Source organism: Elephantulus edwardii, unplaced genomic scaffold (genome assembly GCF_000299155.1).
Source record: "Elephantulus edwardii isolate Elephantulus edwardi_28Jun2011 unplaced genomic scaffold, EleEdw1.0 scaffold00203, whole genome shotgun sequence".
NCBI classification, from domain to species: Eukaryota; Metazoa; Chordata; class Mammalia; order Macroscelidea; family Macroscelididae; genus Elephantulus; species Elephantulus edwardii.
In genome coordinates, this window is record NW_006399953.1 from 1,513,112 (window position 1) to 1,524,728 (window position 11,617).

At 46.7% G+C, this 11,617-nt stretch overlaps 1 protein-coding gene across 1 annotated transcript in view; it reads right to left on the bottom strand.

The window, feature by feature from the left end:
* Positions 1-585: 585 nt before the first annotated feature.
* FAT3 (FAT atypical cadherin 3) overlaps positions 586-11,617 on the bottom strand; it is a 779,036-nt gene continuing 768,004 nt past the window's right edge. The window contains exons 23-25 of the mRNA XM_006897182.1: positions 9,613-10,265; positions 5,597-5,710; positions 586-1,208 (exon numbers count right to left, since the gene is read on the bottom strand). Coding sequence (XP_006897244.1) covers positions 586-1,208; positions 5,597-5,710; positions 9,613-10,265 — 1,390 coding nt within the window. The remainder of the gene's footprint in view (positions 1,209-5,596; positions 5,711-9,612; positions 10,266-11,617) is intronic.

Here is an 11,617-nt window from a genome sequence, read left to right on the forward strand (position 1 = left end):
TTTATAGCTGAAAATTGGGCAGCTTATTAAAAAAAATAGAAATGATTTAAAAGGCTACAGCCCATTTTTCTCGTTTATTTAATAATACTTCTTCTTGCCTTTTACCTATGACACTAACTTTCCAACAACCATAACTACTCTCTCTCCCCCTCCCACCTCCCCCATTGGCTCAACATTACTTGCAACAATGCCTCTTGGATTGTTGCCAGTTAATAATACTGCAGAACTGACGCTGTGACACTTTCCAGGGCACAACAGTGCACAGAGCCACCAAAGAGCTACCAGGTAACGTAGTGGGTAAAATAGTTTTTCTCCCCTTCAAAGCTGAGTGTGCCTTCTTTGCCATGAAGGTTGGCATGTGCTGCCAGGGTTCTCTGCTACCTCCCAGAAACCATTTCGGAGCCTTTGATTTCCACCCAAATGGAATCGAGCTTGCTCATGACAGCATCACTCGGGAAGAAGTTCCTGGCAGAAAACACTGTCTTTCCTTCTGCCTCAAGGGACCACTTTCCATTGAGACACAAGCCCAGCCCATCTCCTTCTCCTTTTGGAAAACAAACAAGGTGGAGCACCTGAGCTGTTCCCTTACACCTGGGTCTGGTGCTGAGTCTCAACGAATGGAATGTGCAGGCTGGCGAGGCTGAGCTCCCCCACGCTCTCATAGTCACTCATGGCTACTTCAGAGTTGTCAAAGCCACAGTTGGCTGACACATCCGAGGATGAGGTGCCCCCAGAATTGTGCAAGGATAAAGATACACTGTCTGATGGTCCTGTGGCCTCTGGGCCCTGGTTCATGCTCACGGCAAAAGTACTAAATTCACAGCTGGCCGGTGGGCCCACCAGATCTGTCTCGTTGGGGAATGGGTGAGGAGGGAGGTACTGGCTCGGGTGGAACTGCGGCCTTCTCCTGCAGTCTGGACTCAGCGTGCTGGCCAGCGAGACAGGCTGGGAGGGTGGCAGGGCCTCATACTGGTCTGCAAAGTCTTCAGGCAGGGGCGGGGGCAGCTGGTCCTGACTCAGGAACTCCTCTTCATGAGGGGGTGGGTACTCGCTGTCGATGTCATAGCCTCCCAGGTAGTAATCGCTTTCCAGCTCCCGCGTGCTGCCCTGATGCGCAGAGCCTCCATCCTGGGCCTCATAGTTGGGCACTTCCTCTATGTCCGACAGGCGGGCCCCTGGCATCCAGTCAGACGTATCCCAGTGATAGGCTGGGAGAGAAAAGGCAAAGACAGTTATCTCCCTGCGTGTTGCGGCTGGGCAGGGCTGGGAAGGGAGCAGAGAAGGAACCTGACATGCAAGTCTTAACATCCAAGGGACCCACGAAGCCAGGGCCATCCACATGCTCCTTCCAAGGGCCCCTGGAAGAAAGATGACAGCTGCTCTCAGGGATGATGGTGTGTGGCCAACATAGAGACCCACACAGAGCCATGCCATGAGGGATGGCAGGCAGGGATGTGCTGAGGAACAGAGTTCTAGGCCCCCCCCACGCCAAACTTCTCCCCATCTACATGCTATGCCCAGAGTAAGACTGGGCACATGCTCGCAGGGAGAGATGCACCAGCTGGACCATGGACCACAGAAGGCAGGGGGATTGCAGGCAAGTGGATGAGTCACATGGGGGAGGTATGGATTGGGGGGGATGCTGGTGAGGCTTTCAGATTAACAGTGAGCACCCCAGACACTGGATCATGCACAGCTCAGAGGAGAGAACTGAGAGAATGGGGGAACAGGACAGACGCAGTAAATCAGAATGCATAAATCAAATGGCAGGTATGAGCTCAGCACGGTCACCTCGGTTGTAGTTCTGTCCTTGATCCATGACAGACACTGTTTAGATACAAAGTGAAAAAGGAGACTGAAAAATCCAAGCCATGTAAAGAGGAGTAACACAGGACATTTTAACCAGTTTCAAACAAATAGATAAATGACAACAGCAGAACAAGACCAAACATGCTTTGAAGTTCTAGTGGCTATGACTGATTTTAGCCTTTCAAGCATCTCTCTATATTGGTTAGAAAAGAAAAGATAAATTCCATCTATGTCAGGCCTTAATCTCATCAAGGCACTAAAAAATACTATCGGTTTAAAATCTATCCTTACGACACTGTAAATGTGAATGTTAAACAGACCCAGCACATAATAGGTGCTCAATGAATATCTGTCAAATGTAAAGATGATGTTAATATTAATTGGGTCCTCTTTCCCAGAAGGGAATTTCTTGAAAGAGCACCCAAATGTTTAAAAAGAAACTTATCGACTAATTGTTTTCTTACAATTGTCAAAGTTACTCTAATCAATAAACATCCAGTGTCTCATTTGTGATAGCCCCCTCACTGTATGCTCCCTTTGTTGCTAGCTGATTTAAACCACCCTCCAGACAAGGAATCAAAATTTCCCAAAGGATAGCTTTTCAGACAACGACATGCTATGGAAGAAAAAAAGTAAATACCTTCATTTTCTATATTGTCAACGACATTGTTGACAAGCTGAATGACAGTCACTATGGACGCTGTGGTCAGGGAGGGCCAGAAAGAGGGAGGGGAAGGACAGCTGCAGGTTAGCGTGTTTTAAACACATACATTAACATCTTTTTTATGACAACAGCAACAACAAAGATACAACATGCAGATCCCCAAAGCTTTCCCACAATCCTGTCTTCTTTACTTCCTGCTTCTCTGTAAGGATTCTAGAATTCTTGCAGAGGAAGTGAAATAAACAGCAAACTGGGGACTAGTCTTCTTGAAAGGCATTATGGGCAAAGCCTTTGAGGCCATTGGTTCATAGCAACTAGCCCAGTGGTAGGCAGTGGGTAGCTTTGCTTACGTTGGTTCCTCATAAATAACTCCCACATGCTCTTGGAGCAAGAGATCATGATTCCCAGGGGTAAGTATTTATTAGGCAGCACTGGTGGAACTGCACTGCCAAGTTAGAGGCACATGGTTCGAATCCACCAGATGCCCCAAAAAAGAAAAATGTGCAATCTGCAATCTTTTCCTGTACAAATTACTGCCTCTGAAAACCTGCTTGAGGGTCAGCTACGGGTTGGTTTGGACTGAATGTCTCACAACACTGTCCATCACTGCCCTGTATTTCCAGATCTCCACCAGATCATTCAGATTTCCTTTACCACCTCTCTCTCCATCCATCAAATTGTGTGACCTTATGATTTCCCCCGGCCATTCCTCACCCCTCTGTTCCTACCCTCCCCCTCTTGGATCCTCAAATATGTTTTACTATCTTTCTATTTCTACAATAATGGTCTTATTCAGTATTTGTCCTTGTGGAACTGAGTTAGTTCACTCAGCATGATGCTTTCCTGTCTCTCCCAAGTTAGGTAGTATTTTTCAAAATCATTGCTCCTGAGTGTTGAGTAGTATTCCATCATATGAATGTGCCACAATTTCTCAATGCATTTGATTGTGGTTGGACATTTGGGCTGTTTCCATGTTCTTGCTATGCTGAATAATGCTGCTATGAACATTGTATAAATTTCTGTTTCTGTCTCTGTCCTAATTTTCTGAGGTCATACTCCAAGCAGTGGAATAGTTGGGTCATATGAAATGTCTATGTTCAACTTTTTGAGGAAACACCAAACTGCCTTCCAGAGTGGTTGTACCATTTTACAATCCAACCAACAGTGTGTAAGTTTCTATATCTCTGCATCTTCTCCAACATTGATTGCTTGCTGTCCTGTGAATCTTTGTCAGGGCAGTAATCTTGTAGAGGTCTTCAGTTGCTAGAAACTTTGAACCCTCTTCACTTTACTTGGGACCACTCAGTATGTTTTGCAGGAAAAGTCAAACATGTGGCCTGAGGCAAACAGACAACAGAGCGCATGAGCGTAGTCACCTGGTGTCACTGATGGAGCTGACGTCAGGAGTTTGAAAACTATGTGCTCTTGGTTGTTTCTGTATGAAATGCAAAGCAGTTATAGATTCTCCCCTGGCTAGGATGAGGAAAAAGGAAAAAGGCAGCACCAAGATCTGGAGGTGGGCCATTCTCCCAATTTAGAAAAGAGAAGGACCACTGTCAGGTGGTTTATTATCCCAGAAGTAAGGAATAGCCCAAGGGTCTGCTTTGCTTACACATTGAAGGTGGTGGTGGAAGAGACCAGGGGTGCAGAAGGTGCAAAGGTAGACTATATTAAGGAGCTGTGCTAAAAACCCAATGGCAGGCGGTTCAAATCCACCAATTGCTCAGAGGTAGAAAGATGGACAATCACCTCCCATGAAATCTGCTGCCTCTGAAAACCCACTGGAGGATCGGCTATGAATCAGTTTCCACCCAATGGCACATAACAACAACAGCTTCTATGGTCCCAGAACCAAGTTGCTTTGTTATTTATCCCAAGGCAAGGACAACATCATTATCATGTTGGACAAACCATTGCAGAATAGGGTTCATCACACAGGAGCAACTCCACAAGAGGTTTTTGAGTGAACAGTTACATTTATTAATAAACAGTCAATTTTTGCCAACTGCTAATAAATGCTAAGATGATCTAAGGTGTAGATTGGAGTGAGGCTATCTGGCTCTGCGGATGACTAATATTTCACAATTTATGACAATTTCTGCTTTGTTGGGGCCCACACATCCTCTAAAGCTAGTTCCTCAGCTCAGAAAACCCAGTCCGTCATTAGAACCTTCTCTACAAACACAGATTTACAAGAGGTAGAAGAAAGAGCTGTGGAATGTCAATGAAACACATGGAACCTCGTGTAATATTTTGGAAGTGTGTGTATATTTTCCTGAGAGGTTAAGCCATAGCTTTAACAGTTCCTCCAAAAGTCCATTCCAACTCACAGCAACTTGAAGTTTCCAGCACAGAACTGCGCTCCACCGAGCGTTCGCAGCTGTGACCTGAAAGCCAACCATCAAACTTTTCTTCTGAACCACCTTTTTGTGGGTTCAAACCATTAACCTTTTCTTCTACCCCCATGAACCCCTTGAAAATCCTCAAAGGAGGTAAGGGGAGGATCATTTGAAGGTTGCTCTTACCAAGTGAAGCAATTACTGTCTCTAAATGAAAAGCCATTGAGGATAAATTGGATGTGAAGAGGAAAGAGAGCACTCATATAACTAAAAAAAGAAATAAAGTGCACAGTTTGCTAGAAAAAAGAGCCCAGGTGTTAGAGTGTATATGTACTAATTCGCTAATCAAAAGGTTGGTGGTTTAAAGATACCATCTATTCTTTAAAAAGTTAAGAAACTAAGAATTCAGTACTGCCTTCCCATAAAGATTCACAGCCTCAGAAGCTATGTGGAGAATCGTCAGAGGCATAGGGTTGGTTGGGATTTGGTTCACTCAAGAGTGTTGGTTGGGACAAGGCAGCTAGCTCCACCTTGAACCCTCATGAAAACAAAGAGGATTCATAACTCTGGTACCGAAGGAACTCCATCAGTCCCTGAGGCGGCTCCTTAGGCTGCTCCTGGCTGATGTCCTTCTTCACTAAGAACATCCAGTAACAAATCTACTAGCAAATATGCTCCAATGTCCCAGGGCCACGTTGAGCGACTAAGCTGGTTGCATTCCCCCCTCCCTTCCTTCTCTGGAAGCAGAACCCAGCCTCAAGAATCGAATCTCATGAGCACTTACCATTGTCATCACCGGAATCCGACTGGAAGGAGCTGAGGGACTGGACCTCTGAATTGCTGCCTTTATTACTGCCGGCGAAGCACGTAACGTCTCCTGAGTCATCCACCCCTTTGTCTTCATGGACAGCCACAGAGAAAGCAGAAGGGACACTGGTTACCTTGTGCAAATTCCCAGCCCTGCCCCTCCAGAGTTCACTCCTTTGAGCTCTTTCATTGGCTTGGAGAAAATCATTTAGCTCCACAACAGAAAATTGATTGTGCCACCAGGGGCAAAGGTCTGTCAATCAAGTGATTTATATTATGGATTCAAGGCCCTTAACCCTCAGCAAATGAGCTTCTACATAGCTGACAGCTGCAAGGAGCTGTTCCTTCCTCGGAGCGAAGTGACGAAGGGAAAAGTGAAGCCCAGATGAAGCGACTGGGCTGCCCTTTGCCATTCGGAGTGAATTTAAATCATTTACACAAACCCATGTGGTGTCAACACCGGGTTAAACGAGATTACTTTTAAAATAAGGGTATAAATAGTTTATAAGCAAGAGCACCATTACATTTATCCTAATTTCTTCTCTGGGGAGCCCGTGGACTTTTCATCTTGGGTCCGTTAGAGGGCAGCGCTGCATTAGATTTGGGAATGACCAGCTCCCTCCTGGGGGCAGTCAGTGGTATGGACATGCTCTCATGTCCACTTCCTGCCACTCTGCTATGGTATACACAGCCTGAACAACCAACACTTCTCTGTCTCTCACTCTCTCTGATTACTTTCTTATTTGATGGACTAAAAGAAGCAATATAACAGTCCATGTCTTGAGCCTGTCAAGGGAAAAAAGGCCTTGGCCACTCAGAGGTAGTCTTGCTAGCTGCTAACTCTGCTTGCTTAGCAAAGAAGGAAATGTATTACATAAACACACAACAATATTTTAGAGGGAGTGTTCGTGGTCCTGAGTTCTGGTCCAAGGAGGAGTCTGGAAATAAAGCTGCCACGTCACAAGGCTAAGGGTGGGGGCAGAGTTTGATGATCACCAGGAAGGGCCTCAAATCATCACATAATATAATGGCATGAAGATGCAGACACATGATTAAGGGAATGGTTGTTTTTTGCTGTGGCCACAGAAGTTCCTGCTTCTCCCACAAATGGTGAGGGCACGAGCTGGCACAGTGGCTCTGCATCTCTTGTCAGAGGCTGAAGCCACAGCAAAATGATGAGCTGGATAAACAACTGGTATAAGTGGAGAGAGATGCCTGGGAGAAATTCACCACCCCACAGCCATATAGCAGAAAATATGAAGATATGCCTCGGTACTGCATAATGTGTGTGTACCCAGGTAGTTCAAGGAAGGAAATGATGAATAGTCTACCTTGTGACTATGGTGCCGGACATAAAATTCCCCTCTCCGCTCCTCCATTTTAGTCAAAACTCTCTTTGTTTTACTGCTTACATGAAAAAGAGCTTTTCTATTAGCTAGTGGATGGGCAAGACTGTGGTGAAGGCAGAGATAAAAGATAACTTGAGAATGGATTTATTTAAGGGTTAGAATCAAGGACAACTACTTAAAATGGAAGTGTGTATGTAGAAAGCCAGGATTAGCAAAGAGCAGTGCTGGGGCAGCAGTGAAATAGCAAGAACTTGCCATCTTCCTATCATCATGAAATATTCTTGCTTTGCTAACCCCATCCCTCCACATTCCAGGAGGTATTATGTTCAAATCCTGCCTCTTCCACTTAGGAATTACACGTTCAAAGACAAGTTACTGAACCTAGTCAAGTGGCAGTTTTTTTCTCTCCATGTGATGATGGGCTGGTGATGGTGCCATCATGGGGAGCTGGAAAGATTAAGGAGATGGCCTGGCATTGTGTGCAGCACACAGCTGTGTGGGCACTGGCACCCTGTTTTCTCACCATCTCTCCTCCTCAACTCTTGCAGTCTGGCTTCTGCCTTAACATCACTAAGAATCTTCCACGCATGCTCAGTAGCTTGCTCTTTTTCTAGCCTGTGTTCTGCTTGACCGTGCCATAGTCCAGACACTGCTGACCTTGGCACTCTTGTCTCTTTGCCTTCTCTATTCCTCCTCTGGCTTTATTGGGCTGTAGTTGTCTCCTTTCCTGGTCCCTCCCTGCTTCCCACTTCCTCCATCCCTTTCCTGCATGCAAGCATTCGCCAAAAGTCTTCCAGAATTCTGGTTTTACATCTCTCCACATTTACTCTCTCTGTGAACTCCGCCTAATAGAGGCTCTATCATCCTCCATGCAAATGATGTCCAAACCTACAGTGATGGCCTTGACCTTTCTTCTGAAAAAAAGAACCAGACACATCCTTCAAGTGGCCTCTCTTGTCCCTTCCACAATGATGGACCTACTGATTGCCTCTGCAAGGCCCTTCCCAATACCATCTCTATAGAGATCTTCCAATTGATTCTGGCTCATGTGTCAAGGGAGAGCTGTGCTCTGTCCTAGATAGACCGAATCAATCAGAATCCGTTTTAACAAGATTTCCAGGTAATTCTTACAGATACTCTACAAGAACCTAAATAAACTGTAGATTCTAATACAGTATAGGGAGCTCTGATGGCCTAGTGGCAAGAAGCTGTACTGTAATCCCCAAAGGCATGAGGGTTCGAGTCCACCAGCTGCTCTGTGGGAGAAGGATGGGCAATCTCCCGTGCAATTAACTGCCTCTGAAAACCTGCCGTAGGGTCAGCTATGGGTCAGTTCCTACTTGATGGTACACAACAACAACAACAATCCAGTATATCTGAGATTGTTGTGTGCCGTAGAGTCGGAACTGACCTATAGCTGACAGTCTAATGGGTTTTCAGAGGCAGTAAATTTCCTAGGAGGAGACTGCCTATCCTTCTCCCATCCTTTTTCTTATCTGAGGTTGAAATGCTGATTTACAAAAAGAAGTCAGGGCAGAACTGTTGGAAGCCTTGTCTTAAAATGAACCCACTTACTCTCCACTGGTGTTTATCAAGCTCCAATAGAACTGATCTGTTTTCTTTGTTTTTGCACAATGAGCTCTTCATACCCCAGGGCTTTTGCACCTGCAACACTTCCTGGTGCCTAGAATACTGGGGTGGGGGGTGGCGGGGGCGGGGGGTGAGGCCAGAGCAGAGAAAACATCATCCTCTGGCTCAGATATTTCCTCCTCGATTCACATTCTTGTTTCAGGGACCTTGAATTCCAGTTAAATAAAATGACCCCTTTCCCCTCTTACTATGTAAATACTACATAAAGTGTCTTCCTGTTCCCAGGCCCTTTAACCTAGCAAGCTCCAACTCAAATGGCCCTCCAGCTTCCTCAGGTATTCAACTGACTAGAAATACTTTCTTCTCTGACTTCCCAGAGCACACTTTATGTCATTTTTGTTAATCAGTGACTTGAGTTACCTCCTAATGTGGCATTATTAGGGGAAGAAAGTGGGTTTTATACTTGAGCAGACTTGGAATTGGGTAATGTCTGCTCTTTCTACTTGTGTGAACAGAGGAACCTTAGTTACCCTCTCCAGGCCTCATCTTTTCCATCTAATGTTTTGGTGTTGGAACCAAGTACTGAATATCCCATGGAGTGTCCTAAGAGCAGACTGACTGATAGGTCTTGGAGAAAGTGTAGCCAGAATGCTCACTGCAGGCAAAGACGATAAAGCATCGTCTCTGATACACCGAGCATGTTGCTAGGAGGGGGTAGACCTTGGAGAGGGACATCATGCTTAGAAAGGTGATCAGTGAAAAAGAGGAAGTCCCTCAACCAGATGGCCTTACAGATACAGATAGTGACTGCTGCAATAGGCTTGAGTGTGTCAGAAAAGATGAGGATGGCACAGGTAAGGGAGGGTTCAGATCTGTTGTACTCAACTCGAGGGCATCTAGCAGCAACTACAACAAATGGGAACAGCAATAGTAAGCTTAACCCTTCCCAATGTTGTGCCAATGAAGGCAGAACATGTCCTGCCGAGGCACAGGGCTTTCCCGTTAACAGCACCGATTCAAGGAACAGATGCCACACCATCCACTGTCTACTCACTTTCCGTCCCTGCGTCCCAGCCATTCTTCCGGATGGAGTCACAGTCTGAGCGACAGGGCGACACGGCCGGGAGGTTGGGGGCCACGCTGCACACGACCACACCCCGCCTGGCCGTGAGGATGCGCGGGGACTCCGGGTGGAAGGTGGTCATCTCCTGGTGCTCGCCGCCCAGCCCGTCCACGATCTTGTCCAGGTTGCTCCTGGAGTCGCTCTGGAAGCAGGGCGTGTAGGCCATGGGGCGCACGGGCACCTGCGGGGGCCCCACCTCCTGGTAGACATTGCGGCTGTCGCCGGCGCGCAGGCTCCGGAAGGGCACGCCGTTGCTCTTGTGCAGCAGCGCCGCCGTGGCGGGGTCCTGCACCAGCGTGATGTTGTTGCGCGAGTAGTTCTTGCGGAAGACCTTCTTGCGGAAGACGATGAAGAGGACGACGAGCAGGAAGATGATGAGGAGCACGCCGGCAATACCGATGAGCTCCTCCTTGCCCACGTAGGCGTGGCCTGCCTGGATGTCCGGCACCACCACGGGCCGTAGCGCGCAGTGCTGGCCCACGAAGCCCGCCGTGCAGTTGCACAGGAACGAGCCGAACACGTTCACGCATGCGCCCCCGTTCTCGCACTCCTCGCGCTCACACTCATCGATGTCCTCTTCACACCTACGGCCACAGACAACAAGGCCCCCCTCGGACATCGGCACCCATGGACGCGGGCCTGCATCCGAGGCTTGGGAAAAACCAACCTCTTTAAGAAAAGCCGCTCCAGGGGACAGATGGAGAATGGCGTGGGGGGTGGGTGGGGATGGAGATTGAGGCGTCTAGGGCCCACCGATGGTTCCGAGTCATCATGGTGAGTTAGGGTGCTTCACTCTGGGAACCTCGTCTCCCTTCGTTGGTGTGATTTAACTCTTGTATATGAAGCTCTCTGGTGGCTTAGTGGTAAAGAACTGCACTATCAATACAAAGGTACACAGTTCGAACCCACCAGCTGTTTCTCGGGAAAATAATGGGCCATCTCCTCCCTTGTGATTTGGAAACTCCCTGGAGAATCAGTTAGTTATTAATTAGTTCCGACTCAATGGTACTCAACAGTAACAACAACAACAACAAGGAAGGAAAGACTGGAGGGAAGAGAAGAAAAATGACAACAGACGCTATTGAAGAGGTCTACACACCCTGGCATTTCAGCACTTAAAGAATTACAGCTTTAGAAAGGACATACAGTGGTATCTCATTAGGCAACATCTTAGTCCTCATACAAAACAAAAAGAACAGACACACAAACTGGTGAGGTCATAAAACCAAAAACACCCTTCTTCTTTGCATGAACTGGCCCTGTGTCTCAGAATTGTGGTCCACAGGGTTCTCCCTACTGAATGTTTGGAATGTAGAGCTCCAGGCCTTTCTTCTGAGGATCTCCTACATGGGACTCAAACCTCCATGCTTTTAGTTGGCAGCTGGAGCCTAGATAAATCTGTCCTACCCAGGGTCTTAGATGCTGTTATTAAAAACAAACATATCAATAGAAAAAACAAAACAAAGAACACTCTCATACACAAAAATACCCCCCAAAATCCACTGCTGTTAAGTTGATTCTAACTCACAGGTTAGTCACTGCATTCCCTCTGAGAAGCGAAGTGGGAGCTCTGGTGGTATAATGCATGCATTACTTATAATGCTGCCAATGGAAAGGTCAGTGATCCAAAGTCACTGACTATGCCATAAACATTTACAGCCTCAGGAACCTGATCAGGGGTCACTGGGAGTGGGAACTGACTCCATGTAGTGGGTCGTGTTGGGTTTGAGGAGGGGAAGGGTGGCAGGAGGTTGATGGGTGGGATGTCGGGAACTCATCGCTATTTCTTCTGCCTTCTGTGCTTATGTTAAAGGTCAGAGCTACCTTTAACTTAACATTTTTAGGAGAAAAAAAGACAAAAATTGATTTTTTTGCCAAGATTATGTACATATATTTCTAAAATTATCAAGAATGTTTCAAGTGATGTTTCTCCTCT